Source organism: Pecten maximus, chromosome 7 (assembly GCF_902652985.1).
Source record: "Pecten maximus chromosome 7, xPecMax1.1, whole genome shotgun sequence".
NCBI classification, from domain to species: Eukaryota; Metazoa; Mollusca; class Bivalvia; order Pectinida; family Pectinidae; genus Pecten; species Pecten maximus.
The window spans coordinates 24,302,547-24,326,528 of record NC_047021.1 but is presented as its reverse complement, the minus strand read 5'-3'; the positions used below and the strand labels follow the sequence as shown (position 1 = coordinate 24,326,528).

Genomic DNA, 23,982 nt, shown 5'->3' with positions numbered 1-23,982 from the left:
TATCACAAAACAATTTTTTCATTAATTCAATCGATTGGCGACATGGACTATACGGGCGATCGAGATATAGGTAATATGTCTTAATAACAAATAGCGTCGTATCAGTTTTATGTATGAACAAGTAGGCAACTTGCAACGCTGTATTACAGTAATATAATGATAAGCGTTAATGCTTTATATCGAGATTTCCCTGAAAAATAACTCATTTAAGACGATCTGCTGTCGGGGGATTTATTAGTTGTTCGTTACAAACCAATCAGTCCAAATATTTTATACCATTTCATTATTGCTACAATGTTTTAATTTCAGCATACACTGTTACTGTGGAAACAATACGAAACTAATTTGTGTATCGCATTCTGTATGTAGTTGATGAGCGGTTCATGTTTACCCAAACAAATGCTAGCAATCTATAGGTTTAGTACAGTAAATTTCGGGTTGGATCTAATCGAAATAAGTATTTTAGCAAATATTTCTATAAGTCTAGCCGAAAACATATCTTCAATCCATCAGTGGCGCCAAAAAAAAATCGGCTTGCGCCTACGGCGCTCGCATTATCACTAAATTACTGCCCCCCCCCCCCCCCCTCCCTCCCTTCGAAAATCCTGGATCCGCGCCTGACAACATGTATATCTTAATATCTTAACACAAAACACAACATCGTAAATAGTTCATATTAATTTATTATAAAACAATGCTGTACCATTCACATGATGAATATACAATATCAAATCTCATATCAAATCAACAAATAACAAATTATTTAATCACTATTATATAGATTTATAACCTGGTGACATCCAGCTTCTTGGCATCCACGCATTGTTTCTTGATGGGGTCGAACACATAGCTCCCTGCATTGGAGGCGTCCAATGTGCACTTTGATTGGAAGGTGAGACGTTCCTTGTAACACGTAATGAAGTAAGGTGTCCACTCCCGACCTGTCCATGGGTTGGGACCATCCTCAGCCCCCTCACAACTGGGGAAACGTACCTCACACGGAACACAGTGGGAAGACATTCCGCATTGGTATGCGTCGTAGTCACCTACAAAGGGAAGCAAATACTATCGTCAGAAATGGGTTGGTATTTAATTTCAATATCTAGGTTGTCATAAATTTTTACACGTAGGTTATTGTAAATTGAACCTAGGTCATTATCAATTGCAATATGTACGTTATTATAAAATCATATTACCTAGTTTATTATTAATTATAATACCCTTAAATTGTAATAACCTATGTTAATATCTATTGTAATAGGTAGGTTATTATCAATTGGAATGCCCTATAAATTGTAATACGTAGGTCATTATCAATTGTAATACTTGGGTTATTATAAAGATTGTAATACGTAGGTCATTATAAAATTGTAATACCTAGGTTATTATAAATTATAATACAATAGGAATAGTAATAAATATGTTATTATAAATTGAAATATAACCATATGACTAATATCTATGGTACCATTGATTTACCTGTAGGGTGAGACGAGGAACTAATTTTACTCTTTCCGTCTAGAGAAATTGACCAAACGTCAGAAGTAATACTATTATATGAATTTTAGGTCATGCATGATAAAGTAATAACATACTACTTAGCAAAGCTGTAAACAAATGGTGTCCCCCATGAATACATCGCGGCCGAAAAAAGTAGCTTGACTTCCAATACAATACAATAACACTGTGACAATGTCAATGGTGCATTGAAACTGGACATTCTATGGGATATAACGTGACGTTTTTGTTTATATGGATTACGTTTGAGTTATCTAAGACCATTTATATAAATTTACGTATTTTGTCATTATATTTACTTAGCCATCATCTGCTTGCATTTAAATAAAACTGTCACATGACTGCTCATTGTTTTTCAGGGATTTTACAGATCGCCAAAAAAAGTTGAGTGGTCAAGCTGGACAATTGGATTTGACATGGACAACATGAAAACATAATTGGAAATGCATAAGAAGGTACATTAAATAAAATCATTATTTTTGTGGCCGATGTTACTATTATAAGTGTTTATTTAGTGTAACATTACATTGCTGAATAAAAAGGACGATAAAATGAAAAATGGCAGTCAAGCCTTGACGTGACTTACAAGGTGATTTTGGCTCTTTCCTGGACTGACATTGGATATGATCGTGGTGCTGGCACTGTTCGGTGGTAGTGTCATACAGTTGAGGATAGGGACACTCGTGAACCTGTGGGACCCCGGAGTGGCAGTCCACGTACTTGGCACAGTTAGAGTGAGGAAGTCTATCCCGGGGGGTTGATTGACACACGGTCTGGGCGTGTATCACGGTCAGGCCGCCTAACGATGGCTTTCCCTGGTCAACATCCGGTCTTACTTGTTGAGAGCTGGGTTTCCCCTGGTCAACATCCGGTCTTACTTGTTGAGAGCTGGGTTTCCCCTGGTCAACATCCGGTTTGCCTTGGTCGACAGTTGGCTTCACTTCGTCAGTATTTAACTTCCCTTGGTCGACAGTTGGTTTTTCCTTACCCGTGTCAGGTGCTCCTTGTCCTTTTTTACCTGGATCAGAGAAATAAAACACTGTGATTTCCTCTGAATTTATAAACGTGTTATGGATTCAAGATCCGTTACCATAGCAGCGCATGTTATACGACGTAGTCCAGTACAGATATAAAGAATCTTATCTCATGATAGAACAGCTGACAGGGACAATATTGTGTTATAAGGGGAAAACTATAGCAACAATAAAAAATACAGAAATTAAGCTAAAAAGGGTATGGTCGTTTTCCGCTTATCCTGGCCTAGGCCAAGTACAGCGATAGTCTGGGCTAAAATACAGGTAAAATATCAAGTGACCTCAGTGATTCCTATAGTACCAAAATAGATCGTTATGGTCAATTGGCTCGCTGTATATAGTCAATCAATACTAGTACCATATGAAATAAATTAAAATCGACATGTTAAATAGGAATTTTACACTGCCCATCCACATGTATGCCTGTTGTCGACGCTGCAGTTCATTAACATTTTACTCTGAATGATACGGGGTAAATCGGTTATGATATTACTCTCTTTTTTTATCCAAGTGAAAATTTTCTATCTCAACATTTTTTTTCTTTATACTAAATACTTTATATTAAATATGCATTTAATGTTGCAAATATCTTTCAAATACGATCAAGAAAAAATAAATGGTATTAAGAAACATAGCAACATCTGAAAAAAAAGTTACATCTTCGTGATTCGAATTCCAAACCTTTGGGTTGCAAAGCGATATTATGTCAATGCGAAGTTTATGTTATCAGTAATAGTCAGTATAGCTAATGCTAAATTAAAATATTTTATCAACTACGTTTTTTCAATTTTTCGATACCAGCGCATCGGAGGACCACTTTTTAAGAATAGGAGTTCAGTTTTCTTTTGGTACATAGAATAAAATTGTAAACATTGTAAAAGTTGGTTTTCTGATGCGCTTTATGTAAAAAAAATGATATGAATGCAGGAAAACCCCCTCGAAAGTTGCAAATAGCCCGATGATGCAACTTTATGGTCATTTAATGAAATATTCATTGCAATAAACAAAGACATTTTTCACAAATAAGAATATTGATGTGATATAGATTTAAGGTTTGTATTCACAAACGTAATTTTTAACATATATTTTTTTTATTTTGAAAACGGTCACCGTTAGGTCGAAACAGGCCAATATGCGCCATACCTCTTTAAAAAGGCTAGCGGTTACATCATTTGATGACAAATGGTAGCTGTCTCGAAATCTTTATCAAAAGTTTGTTAGTAGTATATAAAACATAGTCACATAAAACATAACATGCGCTTACTTAATATATTGTTTTGCCTTGTAACTATGTATGTACATGATTTAGAATACCATATATAAACTAATAGATCTTTGCTCATTTCTACATGCCTTATTCGAATGCCTTACTTCAACATATTTATTTATTTATTTAAGTTTCCAAGATAGCACATGCAAATACCTGGTAGCTAATGAAATGCAACAGAAGTCGTGTTTTAGAGAGTGATGTCCATGGAAATACTTACATGTGTCCAGTCGGGACCCCTTTGGGACGCATGCGCGACTTACAACATCTGTCACCGTGTTTGTCGGACAAGTGTATTTAAATTCCATTCCATGAAAACAGACGTAAAAACTGGTACAATCGTTTGGGTCGGGTAGCCATCTGGATCCCTTCACGTCTCTGCAGTGGTCTTCTGCAAGGACAACAGAGACGCAGAAGGCGAGTAAACTAATCAACAACATGGCGCCCAATGTGAAGTTTGCTGGATGTCAACTTTCAGCGTCCGTGATGTTTATTGGGAGTTCTGTGTGGACGCTGACTCGGGTCGAACGTATTTATAGGGTTAGACGCCTTTGTTTTGAGAAGTCAAATTAATGTTTATCACAAGAAACACCAGAGGCGTGAGGGTTGAGAGATAATGGCGCGTGGACATTAACTTTGACGATGACGTTGTCTTGTTTGGTTGGTGGCGCTCCTTTGTGATTAGGAAGACGAGTCAATAGAGACGACAGCAACACCAGGGAGACGAAAGGCATTCTCTAGATAGTCCGTCCATACCGGACATTCCGACAGTCATGGGGCGGTCAGGGTCACGTCCTTACCTAAATAGACTTTCGATAATCCATCACATAATACCACATAAAACAAAAAGGAAAGCCAGCACCGACTTTCCTAAAAAATATCAGACAAGTTGTTTCCCCTCTCGGGATGTTGGTAAATACCAATGATGATAAAGTGTGTCGCATACCTTGTGTCGTTAGTTAAGATGTATTCCACTGGTGTTCGTTGATAACTCGTCACCATCAGTGTCCAAATCTTCAGCGTCAGCAAACAGGATGCGGATGCGTATAGTCTCATTATCTCGATATGAATTAAGATAGATGACGGTGCACGTGACACATACCCTCATAGTGGCGACATGAAGTGTGCTTAGAGCTCCGGCCGAACGTTGAACTCGTGCTACATATATTCACATAATATGATTATACCCATGGTCATAAAATAAATTTAAACGATAAGTTATTTTTCAAAAACATTTTTAAAGTACATAAAAGCTGGTTATCACACAAAATAAACCTCGCACGTGTTCTATCGGACAAGTTGCAATTAAATTAATAACGAAGTCAAAGTTGATGATTTCTATTCTACCATGTACTGTTTAGTTCTGAGATCTACCTCTTCCTAATAGAAAAACGGCAAAGAAACCCCTGGAAATGTGTCGCTACATGGCTGTTACAATTCACAAGAAACGATAAGGCGCGCGTGCTAATGAATATTCAAATGTTGACGTCAATCCCAAGCCAGTTGACGGCAACATTATGAGAACTTTCGGGGATGTCGGCCAGCAATTCATGTAGAAATGCTCTCCAAAGGTTGCCCGTGGAAATTGATCTTAACATATTGTTTAGCAAAGTTTGTTTTGGGTTGATAGAAATTAACAATCTGGCAAATAGCTTTCTCCGTTGTAAAATACTCGGTCTCCGACGTTCAAACGTTTTGGCACCGCCATGTTTGTTTATATATATAATTACAAATGCATGATTTTGGAGGAGGGAAATTGTAACAGTCGTGACTCATGAGCGTGTATTATTGACATGAGAGTGGATTACTGGCAAATAATACACAGTTTTAAACCAATCAAAACTGGCGTTGCATAGCAATCGTGGTAGAATCACCATTGAGGAACGTATAGCCTAACTCTCCATAAAGATAAGATGAACGTGCATTTTAAGAATCGAGGATTTTTATGGAATATAGAGACAAACATGATTATTTCAAGCATCCATGTGATATGTACTGTTATCACCTTTTATCAAATTAAAATTAATTAAAGTAAAACCGCGTACATATTGACATACATTGTACGGGAATAAGAACCAAGAATCCAGAAATACCCCATTTATTTTTTATTTAATGATATAGAATCGTTGCATTGATTATCATAGAGAGAATTTCTATGTCGTTAATTACAAAAATTGAACGGCAAAATCCCCGTGTTAAATCCATGCCCGGCTTGGAGAGACTACTGACGAATAAAAATGTGTGTAATAATCTACATAAACAACTGAGAATGAAATCGTAAATCTAAATCAGAACCGATAAACGATAACAAAATACAAAATATACATTTGCATGAAGGTCCATATAAAATTACAATGAGTGTATGTCTGTGTTCTGGCAGAGCAAACGGCTTTTACTTCATCGACGATACACGCCATATAAACCAAGGCCAAATCTAGGTTATGTCACATGCTCATAATGTTTGGTTTCAACAAATTTTGATTGGGTTCACATTAGGTTTAGACAACAGCCAGTGCCTGTATGTCTTCTCATGCTCACAATATGAACTAGGATGGCGTCAACCGAGTCATCAAGCATATCAACAAGCGTCAAACAGGTCTGATGCCATATCTCTAACGAAAATAGAATTGTCCCTCTTTTTCACGTGCAGGATACTAAATATTACTACATGTATTAATGTTCTCCAAATTGACATTATCATGGCATAACAGGGTGAATCGTGTCCTCGCCATGTATACAGGCCTTGTGGGACTTTTCCTCTTTCTTATTGTATCAGAGTGCAGGACCTTCCGTCAACTTCGTAAAGCTAGCAAAATTCGGTGATAAGTCCACATATACACACTAGACAGACGTAGGACCACCGAGACCATAACTTGGGGATAGAGTTGTTTTACATACACAGAAACGGAGCGGTCAACATATCACTATCAACATTCCTGTTCGTGACTGGACCACACCTAACATGCTACAGAAACCAGGCACAACAAGGACACTCTTACATGAGGATTTTAATGGGTGTTTTTTAAATTCAAATAGAAAAATTCAGATTACTGTTCGATATAATGTTTTTTATCTTAACGAATTGTATAGCTGTGTTAAAAGTGGATTTCTATGTTTCAATTTTGTATTGTAACCCGGTATAATGACGATTTCAGTACTCGATTTGAGCAGCACCATAAGATAACTATTCCTTTTTAAAGAATTCTTCGCAACATAGAATACACGAATGTAGGACAAAAGCCCCCCCGGACATTAGCCCCCCCGGACATTAGCCCCTAGGACAAAAGCCCCTCCGGACGAAAGCCCCCCCGGACATTAGCCCCCCCGGACAAAAGCCCCTTCTTTATAAATTTAGCTGGTATACTTGATATAAATCTGTACTTTTGAAAAACAGAAACTATATATATATATATTGTTGTTTTTATCTCTGAAATTTGGAGAATAATTGTGTGCAAAATGAAGGTCCTTGGTTCAATGTCAGTGTATCATTATATGTCTGTGGTTAAACATCATAATTTATTTTTTCAAACTTTATATTATTAAGTAAGCTAAAAATTTCAGGAGAGTTCTCCATGATGAACAAATTGTTACTGATTACACATAATTTTTGACTTCCTAATATACTGCAAATATTGATAATCAAAGAAATGTCTACAAAAGCAATAAACATTTGATCCCTATTTGCAGTGTCTCAAATTATAATATAATAAGTACATAATGTACCTAACCAAACATGTTGCTCTGTGTTGTAATACGTTAAATTTTAGGAATACAATGTAATTAAAATCAAAGAAACAATGAAGCCATTAATGGTATATTTCTTTCCAGGAGAATATAAAACCTACGAAACACCTGTGAAACAGCTTATTGTTTATGTAACAGTTCAAGTAGTTGTTTTTCGAACTGGTTGTTTACATTGCAGAAGCCACTGGTGACTGAAGTCACTTACATATATATGTAGCACTTAATATAACCACTGCTAAAACATATATTGTAATTTAAAAAAAAAAAAAAAAAAAAAACGTAAAAAATAAAAAAAAATAAATATAATTTTTTTTTATGAAGGGGCTTTTGTCCACTTTTTGATTAGTGTAAAGGGGCTAATGTCCGGGGGGGCTTTAAAACATATATTGTAATTTAAAAAAAAAAAAAAAAAAAAACGTAAAAAATAAAAAAAATAAATATAATTTTTTTTTATGAAGGGGCTTTTGTCCACTTTTTGATTAGTGTAAAGGGGCTAATGTCCGGGGGGGCTTTTGTCCTAGGGGCTAATGTCCGGGGGGGCTAATGTCCGGGGGGGCTTTTGTCCGTACCTCAGAATACACATGTATACGAAGTATCTATACATTCATCCGTTATGAAAAATTAAATGTAAGTATTTGCTTAACTTACACCAAGTAAAAACTAAATTCAGGTTATCTTTACGAGAAGCATTCAAATTCCGGATCAAACAGTACATTTTCCATTATCTATTTATTTATTCATTTATCATTTTAATTTTTTTTCTAAACATACTAAACTCATGATTAATCCTACCTATTTATTCATTGAAATATTGTTAACTATTTATTAATGTATATATTTATGAATTTATGTGATTAATTAAATTTATTTATTTATTAATTTACTATCTACATGTATGTTTTTGCTTAACTTTAATTCAGTAGAGTCAATGACGATGAGATGTTGAAGAAAATGTCAACCAAAAGTCGTCCGTATTATTACTGGTCATCCATTTCAGGCAAGCAATCATGTTTTTTTTATGATAGGAAGAAAATTGCAGTTATTGTTCAATTGTTCTACCCGAGATTTCCAAAATAAACATTTAGAGAGTTTTGTTTCCCTCAATGATCATGGCTGTTGATAGAACGTTAAACAATTTAAAATTTTCCATGGAATGCATTACAGAATGTAGGGGAAATCTTATCTGCCTTAAATTTTATGTTTTTCTATGGAAAATTTTAAGTTAGAGACGTTATAAATATTGATGAAGCCGGGCCTGAGTTTGAAATACAGTGGAACTTCGTTAACTCGAAGGACCACGAAAAAACTTCGAGTTATCCGAGTGTTCGAATTAAGCGAGTTACCATATTTGGTGAAAAGTTTGGTCCATATTTGTCAACATTATATAATCATTATAACTTCGCTCTGTCGCTCATCAGTTTAGTGTGAAGACTGGTCAATACATGTAAATATATGTAATGTTTCGTTATATTACTTGTAATTTGGTGTAGTTTTGCCGATATACAGTCACGATAAAGTTTCTTTCACTTAGTCACTTCAAGAACGATCTGATGTCCAAGTCATGTTTGCAAAAACGGAATTCGACAAAATAACAAGTTATTCATGTCAAATCAAATACCCGGTAACCGTTTGAGTTTAACACAGATTGCATGCAAAACGTAACAGAACCATTACCTTTTATTGGACATATAAAATACTGTTTGATCGGCCTACTTACTTTTTATTGATAACCACGCCATTTCCATGTGTATTAGCACCGGAAGTTAGGCTGCGCATGTGCGTATAAAATGTTACTGTAACTGAGCTGGCGTTTTATCCGATTTAATAGACAGCACTGACCGTTACAGTTGTACTCTGAACACCTTGGCAGTAATTACGCTATAATTTCAGCAGTTTAAAGATTTAGTAGGCGCCGGTGACTGTTTCATTTCTACACCTGTAAAAACATCAGCCGGGTAGATCTACCGGTGTGTCAGAGATTAGTTCCGCTTGAGCGAACGGGTAGAGGAGTTGTTGACTATCGTGTGTACTAATATCGGCGACCGCCTTAGGAAATTACCTGATGTAAGTAAAGCAGTACTTTTTATCACCAAGACATGTTGTTATAAGATTCAACCGACAATTTCTTTTATGAATTTATGAAACACTTATAATAGCATGTAGGTTAGTAGTGCCGATATGTTCAGTATTACAAACGGAATTTAGCTCTTAAAAAATGTCGACGTTTACCACCGATCGACGAAAATTATACTTCGAGTTATTCGATCATTTCAAATAGGATTTTTATTGTTGGGACCAAATTTTCACTTTGTATTATCTGAGTTCTTCGAGTTTTCCGAGTTCGAGTTTTCCGAGTTTTCTTTACTAAGATAAAGAGAGAATTTGGTCGGGACTGACGAGGTACTTCGAGTTAAGCGGGGTATTCGAGTTATCCGAGTTCGAGTTAACGAAGTTCCACTGTATATATAACCCAGTTATGATCATTTGATGTATATCTTGGAGGAAAACATGTAACAGACCTTACAAATACACCTATTAGGTATATAGACGGTGCGTTTTCTTTAAATAACAAAGGCATATTCGTGATAACTACTTTCGAGACCCAGATTGGAAAACTCTATTCAGTTCCGTGGAATCGAAAGCGCTGTTAGCTATTTGAAAGACACTAATCTATTCTGTATAGAATCTGATGTCTTTTTACCTACCTTTCCCTCTCTGACGTTATATATTTCAAATCATGAATCTACGTCATCTATGCATTATCTCTTTTGATATTTAACCCCCTTTTTATTTTAATGATCTAAAAATACTATGCAAATGTCTGATTTTATTATTGCTACCCGCCTCTTTGCTGATGATATGATAGTAAATGAATCACAAATTCATAGATGGCCCTAAGTAACCATAACAGTCGATGGGTGTTAAACAAAAGCAAACAAACAAGAATAACAAAACCTTTATTGGTCATGTCAGTCGGATATAGCCTCTGGAACTTGATATCAAGTACACAACAGTCACTTCAATATCAGCTGCTGTATAATTACAACGTAATCAACATCAGCTTCTTACCTCCACCTATACTTACAACGTAATCAACATCAGCTCCTTACCTCCATCTATACTTATAATGTAATAAACATCATATCCTTACCTCCATCTATACTTACAATGTAATAAACATCAGCTCCTTACCTCCATCTATACTTACAATGTAATAAACACCAGCTCCTTACCTCCATCTATAATTACAACGTAACCAACATCAGCTCCTTACCTCCATCTATACTTACAACGTAATCAACATCAGCTCCTTACCTCCATCTATACTTACAACGTAACCAACATCAGCTCCTTACCTCCATCTATACTTACAACGTAATCAACATCAGCTCCCTACCTCCATCTATACTGACAACGTAATCAACATCAGCTCCTTACCTCCATCTATACTTACAACGTAATCAACATCAGCTCCTTACCTCCATCTATACTTACAACGTAATCAACATCAGCTCCTTACCTCCATCTATACTTACAACGTAATTAACACCTGCTCCTTACCTCCATCTATACTTACAACGTAATCAACATCAGCTCCTTATCTCCAACTATACTTACAATGTAACCAACATCAGCTCCTTACCTCCATCTATACTTACAACGTAATAAACATCAGCTCCTTACCTCCATCTATACTTACAACGTAATCAACATCAGCTCCCTACCTCCATCTATATTTACAACGTAATAAACATCAGCTCCTACCCTCCATCTATACTTACAATGTAATAAACATCAGCTCCTTACCTCCATCTATACTTACAACGTAATCAACATCAGCTCCTTACCTCCATCTATACTTATAACGTCATAAACATCAGCTCGTTACCTCCATCTATACTTACAACGTAATCAACATCAGCTCCTTACCTCCATCTATACTTATAACGTAATAAACATCAGCTCATTACCTCCATCTATAGTTACAACGTAATTAACATCAGCTCCTTGCCTCCATCTATACTTACAACGTAATCAACATCAGATCCTTACCTCCATCTATACTTACAACGTAATCAACATCAGCTCCTTACCTCCATCTATACTTACAATGTAATAAACATCAGCTCCCTACCTCCATCTATACTTACAACGTAATCAACATCAGCTCCTTACCTCCATCTATACTTACAATGTAATCAACATCAGATCCTTACCTCCATCTATACTTACAACGTAATCAACATCAGTTCCTTACCTCCATCTACACTGACAACGTAATCAACACCAGCTCCTTACCTCCATCTATACTTACAACGTAATCAACATCAGCTCCTTACCTCCATCTATACTTACAACGTAATCAACATCAGCTCCTTACCTCCATCTATACTTACAACGTAATCAACATCAGATCCTTACCTCCATTTATACTTACAACGTAATCAACACCAGCTCCATACCTCCATCTATACTTACAACGTAATAAACATCAGCTCCTTACCTCCATCTATACTTACAACGTAATAAACATCAGCTCCATACCTCCATCTATACTTACAACGTAATCAACATCAGCTCCATACCTCCATCTATACTTATAACGTAACAAACATCAGCTCCTTACCTCCATCTATACTTACAACGTAATAAACATCAACTCCTTACCTCCATCTATACTTACAACGTAATAAACATCAGATCCTTACCTCCATCTATATTTACAACGTAATAAACACCAGCTCCTTACCTCCATCTATACTTACAACGTAACCAACATCAGCTCCTTACCTCCATCTATACTTACAATGTAATAAACATCAGCTCCTTACCTCCATCTATATTTACAACGTAATAAACACCAGCTCCTTACCTCCATCTATACTTACAATGTAATAAACATCAGATCCTTACCTCCATCTATATTTACAACGTAATAAACACCAGCTCCTTACCTCCATCTATACTTACAACGTAACCAACATCAGCTCCTTACCTCCATCTATACTTACAATGTAATAAACATCAGCTCCTTACCTCCATCTATACTTACAACGTAATCAACACCAGTTCCTTACCTCCATCTATATTTACAACGTAATAAACACCAGCTCCTTACCTCCATCTATACTTACAACGTAATAAACATCAGATCCTTACCTCCATCTATACTTACAACGTAATCAATATCACCTCCTTACCTCCATCTATACTTACAATGTAATCAATATCACCTCCTTACCTCCATCTATACTTACAACGTAATCAACATCAGCTCCTTACCTCCATCTATACTTACAATGTAATCAATATCACCTCCTTACCTCCATCTATACTTACAATGTAATCAATATCACCTCATTACCTCCATCTATACTTACAACGTAATCAACATCAGCTCCTTACCTCCATCTATACTTACAATGTAATCAATATCACCTCCTTACCTCCATCTATACTTACAATGTAATCAATATCACCTCATTACCTCCATCTATACTTACAACGTAATCAACATCAGCTCCTTACCTCCATCTATAATTACAACGTAATCCACATCAGCTCCTTACCTCCATCTATACTTACAACGTAATCAACATCAGCTCCTTACCTCCATCTATACTTACAACGTAATCAACACCAGCTCCCTACCTCCATCTATATTTACAATGTAATAAACACCAGATCCTTACCTCCATCTATACTTACAACGTAATCAACATCAGCTCGTTACCTCCATCTATACTTACAACGTAATCAACATCAGCTCCTTACCTCCATCTATACTTACAATGTAACCAACATCAGCTCCTTACCTCCATCTATACTTACAACGTAATCAACATCAGCTCCTTACCTCCATCTATACTTACAACGTAATCAACATCAGCTCCTTACCTCCATCTATACTTATAACGTAATCAACATCAGCTCCTTACCTCCATCTATAATTACAACGTAATCAACATCAGCTCCTTACCTCCATCTATACTTACAACGTAATAAACATCAGATCCTTACCTCCATCTATACTTACAACGTAATCAACATCAGATCCTTACCTCCATCTATACTTACAATGTAATCAACATCAGCTCCTTACCTCCATCTATACTTACAACGTAATAAACACCAGCTCCTTACCTCCATCTATACTTACAACGTAATAAACATCAGCTCCTTACCTCCATCTATACTTACAATGTAATCAACATCAGCTCCTTACCTCCATCTATACTTACAACGTAATCAACATCAGATCCTTACCTCCATCTATACTTACAACGTAATCAACATCAGATCCTTACCTCCATCTATACTTACAATGTAATCAACATCAGCTCCTTACCTCCATCTATACTTACAACGTAATCAACATCAGATCCTTACCTCCATCTATTCTTACAACGTAATCAACATCAGCTCCTTACCTCCATCTATACTTACAACGTAATCAACACCAGCTCCTTACCTCCATCTATACTTACAATGTAATCAATATCACCTCCTTACCTCCATCTATACTTACAACGTAATCAACATCAGCTCCTTACCTCCATCTATACTTACAACGTAACCAACATCAGCTCCTTACCTCCATCTATACTTACAATGTAATAAACATCAGCTCCTTACCTCCATCTATATTTACAACGTAATAAACTCCAGCTCCTTACCTCCATCTATACTTACAATGTAATAAACATCAGATCCTTACCTCCATCTATATTTACAACGTAATAAACACCAGCTCCTTACCTCCATCTATACTTACAACGTAACCAACATCAGATCCTTACCTCCATCTATACTTACAACGTAATCAACATCAGCTCCTTACCTCCATCTATACTTACAACGTAATCAACACCAGCTCCTTACCTCCATCTATACTTACAATGTAATAAACATCAGCTCCTTACCTCCATCTATACTTACAACGTAATCAACACCAGTTCCTTACCTCCATCTATATTAACAACGTAATAAACACCAGCTCCTTACCTCCATCTATACTTACAACGTAATAAACATCAGATCCTTACCTCCATCTATACTTACAACGTAATCAACATCAGCTCCTTACCTCCATCTATACTTACAATGTAATCAATATCACCTCCTTACCTCCATCTATACTTACAATGTAATCAATATCACCTCATTACCTCCATCTATACTTACAACGTAATCAACATCAGCTCCTTACCTCCATATATACTTACAATGTAATCAATATCACCTCATTACCTCCATCTATACTTACAACGTAATCAACATCAGCTCCTTACCTCCATCTATAATTACAACGTAATCCACATCAGCTCCTTACCTCCATCTATACTTACAACGTAATCAACATCAGCTCCTTACCTCCATCTATACTTACAACGTAATAAACACCAGCTCCCTACCTCCATCTATATTAACAACGTAATAAACACCAGCTCCTTACCTCCATCTATACTTACAACGTAATAAACATCAGATCCTTACCTCCATCTATACTTACAACGTAATCAACATCAGCTCCTTACCTCCATCTATACTTACAATGTAATCAATATCACCTCCTTACCTCCATCTATACTTACAATGTAATCAATATCACCTCATTACCTCCATCTATACTTACAACGTAATCAACATCAGCTCCTTACCTCCATCTATACTTACAACGTAATAAACATCAGATCCTTACCTCCATCTATACTTACAACGTAATCAACATCAGCTCCTTACCTCCATCTATACTTACAATGTAATCAATATCACCTCCTTACCTCCATCTATACTTACAATGTAATCAACATCAGCTCCTTACCTCCATCTATACTTACAACGTAATCAATATCACCTCCTTACCTCCATCTATACTTACAATGTAATCAACATCAGCTCCTTACCTCCATCTATACTTACAATGTAATCAATATCACCTCCTTACCTCCATCTATACTTACAACGTAATCAACATCAGCTCCTTACCTCCATCTATACTTACAACGTAACCAACATCAGCTCCTTACCTCCATATATACTTACAATGTAACAAACATCATGTTCCCCTTATCATGTTATCAATACCATGTTCCCTTATCATGTTATCAATACCATGTCCCCTTATCATGTTATCTGTGAGATATGTCGACTACTGACTGACAAATTAACAGTACTATGTTTCGAAAGATGCAGATTAATGATGACCATGACATCCTGATCTCACTTGGAAATATTCTAATTCCTTACACGATATGATGTCCGACGCGTTAGGTGCTTGTTGATAAGTCTGGTAGTTCCATTCTCACCATCCTATTTCTCAATTTGAGAATGTGACTTAACTCTAATTTGGCCTAGATTTGTATTGTGACTGTCGTCGATTAAGCAGAGGACGCTTACCATAGCTGAGCACCTGGTCTTGTTTTCCGGATACTTTAATAATGATCTCCATACAAATCGATATTATCGTTCTTGTTTTGCCCTCCGTATGTTGACTTTGAGTTAGTATTATTTTCCTGTCGTTGTTATATCGGTGTTCATTGACATTACTTTTCCTTGTCGGTATATTTAACGTGTCTGCAGAAAGTACACCAAGGAACATGACCCTTTTATGAAAACACGACAAAATTGCCTGCATGCAACAAGAATTGTACTTGCTTGATAACCACTGAACCCTACTTACACAGGAAGATAATCCCCATGTTTTAAAAGTAAATCTGTATTCCTAGTGGTTACAAATGAAGTTCATTATTTTTGGAAATTTTAGTAACTTTTAAAAGACTGTATGCGTTCTGCTGAAGCTATATTAAAGGCGAATAGGTAATTATGAAACTCAAGCTTTAATAATCATTCCATTTATCACGATATTCATAAGGTGCCGTAGGAAAAATACCAACACCAGTTTGATGTTATTGAAAGGCTGTTAGCCTTGTTTCAAAATGATCGTGAAACAATTATTTGAATCCCACGTTTTGGTTTGTTTTGTTTAACGTCCTATTAACAGCAAGGGTCATTTAAGGACCTGCCAGATTTTGGAGGTGGAGGTAAGCCGGAGTACCCGGAGAAAAACCACCGACCTACGGTCAGTACCTGGCAACTGCCCCACGTAGGTTTCGAACTCGCAACCCCAGAGGTGGAGGGCTGGTGATAAAGTGTCGGGACACCTTAACCACTCGGTCACCGCAACCACCGCGGCCACGACAAATCACAGAATTGTAACATTTTAATAAGAGTGTACATGATAGATAAATAAATAAATCCGAAACTTACCAACGAAAACCTATTTCGTAGTCTGGTAACTGAAGCATGATTAACTTCGTAATACATGTGGTGTGCATTCGCCACCCAATGTACCTAACCAGGAAAACTCTAACAGAAATGTTATACATCAATACATTAATTTCTCCATGCTTACGTTCTAAACAGCAACACGTACATCTACATTTGGTCAAAAACTTGTGAACAAAGTGCAGAAGATATCTAGGTTTCTGTGCAACACCTTGGCCTTGTGTCTCTGTATAGCAGTGTTTGGAGAGAAACATGATTCATTTAGCAGCTAGTTCCGTCGCAACAAAATCAGCATTCTTACCGCGACGTCTGGTGACCAATCAACTCTGGCTTCAAACCATGTCGTTGTCCTTATGTCCGAGTGTCCGATATTTCACCGATGACCGTAAATCATCATACAAAGTTGAAGTACATGAATGGACAGCAGCAGCATACCAGCATACATAAAAAAATCAATTACACCCAGCGATAATGTTGATTCATCAATAAAATATGTATTCGAATGAAATCTAGGATGACGTTAATTCTTATCTTTATACGTAACAGTTTTATACTCAATCAACTCCTCCCCCCTAGAGCCTCACCGATGACTCCAGCGAACTGAAATGGGGGTCAGAGCAGACATGAACCCTGCAGTCGGGTGTTTCTAAAACTTCGCCATTTAAGGGATTGAGCATCATAAAGTTTGCCCGTAAAGTGTGTATCTAATTTCAGTTTTTTGATTATATCAGGTTCCTCCTGAAGGAAGTTGTTTCTCCACCCGTAATATTTGAAGTAATCACTTTGTTATTCAGTCTGCTCGTGTAATGTATAAAAGAGGGATGACTTTGGTCCGTATACATTACCAGTCCAGACCACACACTCCTCCTCACTCTTTTGTATCATCTGTCCGCCATGTTGGTTCTGTTCGCCGTCGCCGCTGTCTTAGCAGGTATACGGGCGGATCCCGTATGTCCAAAGACATCCTCCGTCGCCTGGGTGGAAGACAAGTCAGACTGTTCCACTTTCTACATGTGTTACCAGGGACGTCATTTCAAGTACATATGTCCGTCCGGGCTTGTGTGGACGCCGGACAGCCGGATGTGTGTTACCAAGGGATCCTCAGAAGACAAATGTATGCATGTCCATAAACTTATTATTCTCTTCTCCCAAAAGAAAGGGTTACGTTTTCGTTAGGTTATCTCGTGGTAGAGATGGTGTGTTGGTGTAAACCCTGGAGTTTCGATGATGGTAATATCTGGGCAGGGAAGAACTCTTTAGACGGCCTGTCCGATCTTAAATGAGGTCGGATATTCGAATCACTATAGACAATTATACCTATGATAGTATAGTGATGTTCATAACCGCACACGTTTTCATGTAGAAGCAATATTCGTTAATATTCTTGAATGCTGGCTATACATATTGGCTTTATATAGAATCTTAATAAAAGAAATTGCTATTATGAGTAGGGTCAATTGTTTATGAATTTGTAGGTTTGCGCCTTCGAGGCTATTGAAAGATATGTTGACTGGTATAAAAGAAACTCCTGGTAATACAATATTATTTTTGTTTTAGGTACGACTCCAGTTAGAGCCAAACAACCTTGTCTGTCCGGAGTAAAGGCCCGCGAGTCTCACGAAGGTAACTGTGCTAAGTACTACGAGTGTGGCGTGAGTCGGTCAGCGGGGCCCAGTACCCCTACCCTAATGGAGTGCCCTTACCCACTCCTCTTTGACGAACAGAAGGAGCGCTGCGAGTTCCCGGAAGTGGTAAAGTGTGACCAACGAATGGAACCAACAGACCCATGTAAGTAACGTTTCCTGTTTCACTTACATTTTAAAATGTTAATTTACTGGACTGTATTGAAAAAAAAAAATCGGTCTCATGAGATATAGATATATTATTTTAGGTACAGTATGCAATTGAGTTCAGAAAAATCGATCAGTTAAAAATTCCTTTGTGTAAGACACTTTTACATGTAATTTGTCATTTGATAGTTACTATGTATATCCACATGTTTGATAAGTTTTCACATCAAATTGGCCTCTCATCATGCAGTCGATCTTAAGATTAAAACATTAGTGTCTATATCTTGTTCTAAGGTTACCTGGTTTGGGATCTTCTGTAAGATAACACTGTCCAGATTCGTTTCATTGTATCGATATATGAAAATGCAACAGGAATTAAACAACAGACAAAGCTCTCCTTGAAATAGTCAACAGAATATATACACCAAGTTAAGTTTGAAAGTAAAGATGATATTTAAATATTGATAAGCATTAGGAGCATGTAATAACGGGAAAGATGATTATCAAATATAATGTTCGTTGTACCTTAGATTAACATACAAAAAATGTATAACAGCAAATATCGGTCAACTTGTCAGGTGTTGGTAAAGAGCTCCGGTATTAAGTATTCGATATGTTACTCTTCGAATGATTTTTTATTTATCATTTAAATATATATCATTCTTGGAATTGGCATAGAATAGTTCAGTTATTTTGATAATGGAAAGGAAAAGTTGAAGACGGTCAAAAATGTACAAAGCGTATGTACAGGACATTATTATTATCAAGCCGTTTTTGGAACTGTTCTATATTTGATTTGTATCCAACGTTCTACTCTTTTTCTTCCACCTCGAGCGCTACTTTATTTGTATGTTGATTAATGTAAGTGGACTGGGCTGAGCGTCGATGACCTGGTAGCTCAGATAGTGAGCGTCCGTCTGAGAGTTCGGCGTCCTGGACTGCTCGTTGCTTTAATCATAAGTTTATAACATATCCGATGTTCTGTAAATTGTTTGTTATGCAGCACTTCCGGTATAACATATCCGGTGTTTCTAGAAAGTTGGGTGTTATCCAAAACTTCTGGTGGTATCTCACAGAAGTATTTGTTATCAAACACTTCCGGTGGTACTGTACTATACAGAATTATCTCTTATTTAACGCTTCACCCGGCGATCTCCATTAGCCATTATAGTTATCTAACATTTTTGCTATTAATCCATTTATTTGTTTCACTGTATGCAGTCTCATCCAACACTTTCGGATTTGTTGAATGATGCCATGTTTTATCCTACACTTCCTGTTTTCTTGTATTTCGTCACGTGTTATCCTACACTTCCTGTTTTCTTGTATTTCGTCACGTGTTATTGGAAACTTCCTGTCTTGTATTTCGTCACGTGTAATCGGAAACTTCCTGTTGTTCTGTATGTTGTCACGTGTTACTCATACTTCCGGTGCTATCTTTAAGAGTAGAATAAATGGCGACCCCAGTTTTACATAATTATGTACTCAGACTTCTTTATTTCTCTACATACCATGTGTAACACATTCCAACGTCAAAGTAACTAGGTCGTTTATTCATTGTATGCCGTTTTAATTGCTGAAGGGTTCAAGATAATTCTGTGACTTCCCCAAGTCATTGGCTCTAGTGTTTTAAATAGTTCGGATAAATAACTAACTCGAAATCATCGTATTGCCTACACTGGAGCTCCAACGACATGTGTTCGTCAATCCTTGCTCCTGGCTATTCACCGTAATCATATTCTAATATTTTGTCGGAGTCAAAAGTAAAACTGTAAAAGCAGTGCCAGGTTCAAAGGTATTTATATGTAACAGTATTCCTGTTCAGTCAGGCTAGTTATGCTTGTGATTCTTTAAACATCTTTGGGTGGTAGGTACCCAATATGTCGTAATATAAATATTCTCCATGTCAATTACCTTGATTTACTTTCAAGCACAGAGTCATATAAAGATTATAAACTCTTTGTTTCCTATTTATAGGCGAGTATGACATCAATAAGTGTGACGAAAGTGCGGACTGTCCCCCGTGTTACGTACGTTTTCCAACTTGTAAAGGACTGCCGGAGGGTCTCAATCCCTGGAAAGGCAAGGAGTGGACCCCACACTTCACCGTGTGCAAAAAGGAGCGTGTCGTTTATAGTGGAACGTGCACCCCGACGGACCAAGGACAACAACGTATGTTTAACCCGGACGAACGGACATGCGTGGAACCAAAGATCCTCACCTTCTCCCAGCCTTAAGACATTCTATATCGTCATACGTAATGGATGTGAAGTGTATTTATTTTACTTTTTTGGAATATTGAACAATTTCTCAATAATGTATAAACTACCACAGCAATAAATGGCGATATTGATTTTATCTGCTATATTTATTTATTAAGTACCACATGTGCTGTTCGATTGGAAGTCAGTGATAATTTAAAAGTTGAATCCTTTACAATGTACCACGAGAATATCATATTAAATACATGTATATAAATCAATATATATCTTATTTGTCATAATACAAAAGGATAAGGCACGCAATTCTCCAAAATATGTGGATACCGTTTACAGGACAGAAGTACTGAAAACATTTAGCAATAGTAATGGTAATTAGGGGTATATGATTATAGAAAGGAAACACGGGACAAAACAGAAAGCGGGAATATAAGTTAATGAAAAAATGGCCTAAAATCATTACTATCCTTATATATATATCAAAGTCCGTGATGTAACCCTTGAACTAAATGAAACGCATTTCCCTTTCCCATATCAAAACCACAATATTGAAAGAGGTATTGTAATAAAGGGAAATATTAATTGTCTTATTCACATATAATATTTACATCCATTGTCTCGTTCGTTTCCATCGGCACACGTGTGGGATTTATAATGTTAACTCTGTATACTGAATGTTGTAGCCATGTGTAAAATATCCAATCTTCTGTTTTGAACGAAATAATGACCGGGGAAATGAACCAGGCGTATACCTTGATCTCAGTTAAGGGGGAGTAACTCTGCCACCGTAAATTGTTCTTGGTGCCTTTCTGCAAAACATCAAAACTTCCAACGGGTCTATCAAAACGGGTCTATATAAATCACAGGGGCTAGCTACATTGGAATGGGTATGATATTAACTATCACAGGAACTTGTCACAAAATTCCAACCCACGGCTTACACACGGACTGTTCAAATTGTCCCCAGTCCTCATAGATGTATATGATAATAGGTATATTGACCGCCGACGAATATGATGTAACACAGATAGAGGAGTAACGTGTCCCTGTGTTAAATGCTGGATCACGCCAAGTATCAAGGACGGACACTGTTGAGTGCCTTGACAAAATACAGCTTACACCGAAAAGAAAGATTTTGACACATGCACAAAAAAACATACAAACAAAACAAACAAAACTAAAATTGGTACAGTTTGGTAACGAGCCACCTCCAATACATGACGTATGGTTTTTAATGGTGACACAGTTCTAGCTCTGATTTATATAAGTTCTCATAAGCAAGCGTGTCATTTCCATTTCCCCCTATAATCAACAAGGAAAACTATATGTACGTGCACTAAAGAGAAAGTAAATTGTCATACATGTACGGTTGCGTATTTTATCCAAAGTGAATTCATGCTGCTTCCCCCGTTTGCTTTAAGGGCTTATGGTATTATACACATAAACATTTATTGTTGATAGGCCTAATTCAGGTTCAACATTTATAGACAAACATGGACATGTGCCAAAATGGTGAAAGTTAGACAAAATTATACAGTGCAATCTTAAACTTTTCACTACATATAAGGTAGACAAGCGATTGAATGGAGTGTATTTCCTTACATTAAATTTGCAGTCGTGAAATATATATGCGAACTACGATGTTAGCCATTTCTGTGCTGTTACGTAGGACCAAGAGAGGTCCATTATATAACACACTCCTCACACGTATGGCGCGGGAAGGATGTCATAATTAAATATTTTTGCCTAGGCAAATTTATCTTTGTCTAGGCAGAAATCGAATTTTGCCAAGGCAAAAATAATTGTGCCTAGGCAAAATTCGATATTTGCCTAGGCAAAAATATTTCTTCCTAAGCAAAAATAATTTTGCCTAGGCAAAATTCGATTTCTGCTTAGGCAAAATTCGATTTTTGCCTAGGCAATAATCGAAACAAAATCAATTTTGCCTAGGCAAAAATCGAATATTGCCTAGGCAGAAATATTTTTGCCTAAGCAATATTCGATTTTTGCCTAGGCAATATTTTATTTTTGCCTAGGCAAAAATATTTAATTATGACATCCTTCCCGCGCCATACACACGAGAATCAACAAAAATAATGAAGATTACACAACTGTCATAACTTAACATTTAAGCACCACGTAAAAGTTGATCGTATGTTCACGAAAGAATCTTACTTGGGATGTAAAAATGAGAATACATTGCCCCCTTTATCGTTACAAAAAGTGACCAAAAACGTGCCGAAATGTCGTTAATATGTAAAACAACAAACTGACTAGCGAATGAAATGATAATTCTACCTCGAGAGGTCAAGAGCATTGGGAGACAATAATGTACTGTGTAAATAACTCATAGAGCGTAATAAGTCTCCGAATGTTCTCCCTTGGGTAGTAGTTGAATACTGATGAATGGATAGAAGTCGAGTGTTGCGTGCAGACCAAGCTTTCTTGTCCGACAATAATGTCTTTCGCTTTCCATTTTCTTACAAGATCACATGATCTATCTTAGCCAATCAAATCGCCTCTCACATCCATTCTCACAATTTAAAGTCCCCTCGCTCGCACATTACAATTCTAATATTCACGATGTTAAACCCCCAACATATCCTTTCTTTGTCCTTATCCGTAGTTTTGTATTTAAAAGCCATCTAAATACTAAGGATAAGTTAAATTACAAAACTCGTTTAAAGTATCTTTTGTACACTCAGCGTCTTTTGTGGGTATGGCAGACGACATACGTATTTATCATCGTAATATAATGGGATATGGCCAGAATAGTATAATAGTTCATAAAATCATTATGAACAAATAAATTGATAACGCTTACTTGTATGTACAACTTGTAAAATATGCTAAACTGAAAATATTAGCCTTAAATTATGAATTAATCATTGCTTCCATCCAAGGATAGTAGCATTATATCGGTCACCGTACCAGTCATATTGTGGGATTTTCCGTTAGGGCCAAATTTCCAATATCGCTTCTTCGCTCCTTCGACCTAAACGCGAAGGAGCGAAAAACGATGGCGAAGAAGCGAAAACACGAGGACGAAGAAGCGAAGAAGCGAAGAAGCGAAGGAGCGAAGAAGCATGCAAAGGAGCGAAAACAAGTTATGGTGAAGGAGC

At 36.8% G+C, this 23,982-nt stretch overlaps 2 protein-coding genes across 2 annotated transcripts; one reads left to right on the top strand and one right to left on the bottom strand.

Annotated features, from left to right (window-relative positions):
* Positions 1-663: 663 nt before the first annotated feature.
* LOC117330319 (probable chitinase 10) lies at positions 664-4,440 on the bottom strand. Its single transcript, XM_033888524.1, has 3 exons — positions 4,040-4,440; positions 2,105-2,536; positions 664-1,046 (listed from the first exon to the last, which is right to left on the bottom strand). The coding sequence occupies exons 1-3, from the start codon at positions 4,257-4,259 to the stop codon at positions 784-786; spliced, it is 915 nt and encodes a 304-aa protein (XP_033744415.1). The 5' UTR covers positions 4,260-4,440; the 3' UTR covers positions 664-783.
* Positions 4,441-17,697: 13,257 nt separating this feature from the next.
* LOC117330318 (peritrophin-1-like) lies at positions 17,698-20,904 on the top strand. Its single transcript, XM_033888523.1, has 3 exons — positions 17,698-17,965; positions 18,409-18,639; positions 20,619-20,904. The coding sequence occupies exons 1-3, from the start codon at positions 17,746-17,748 to the stop codon at positions 20,876-20,878; spliced, it is 711 nt and encodes a 236-aa protein (XP_033744414.1). The 5' UTR covers positions 17,698-17,745; the 3' UTR covers positions 20,879-20,904.
* The last annotated feature ends 3,078 nt before the right edge of the window (positions 20,905-23,982 follow it).

Bases quoted from the DNA above. Each gene is read 5' to 3' on its own strand.
- LOC117330319 (XM_033888524.1), bottom strand. From the start codon at position 4,259: ATGTTGTTGATTAGTTTACTCGCCTTCTGCGTCTCTGTTGTCCTTGCA. The intron at 2,537-4,039 runs GTAAGTATTTCC...TCTCTGATCCAG, and splicing joins GGGGTCCCGACTGGACACAT to GTAAAAAAGGACAAGGAGCA. The intron at 1,047-2,104 runs GTAAGTCACGTC...TTCCCTTTGTAG, and splicing joins GAAAGAGCCAAAATCACCTT to GTGACTACGACGCATACCAA.
- LOC117330318 (XM_033888523.1), top strand. From the start codon at position 17,746: ATGTTGGTTCTGTTCGCCGTCGCCGCTGTCTTAGCAGGTATACGGGCG. The intron at 17,966-18,408 runs GTATGCATGTCC...TTTTTGTTTTAG, and splicing joins GGGATCCTCAGAAGACAAAT to GTACGACTCCAGTTAGAGCC. The intron at 18,640-20,618 runs GTAAGTAACGTT...TCCTATTTATAG, and splicing joins AATGGAACCAACAGACCCAT to GCGAGTATGACATCAATAAG.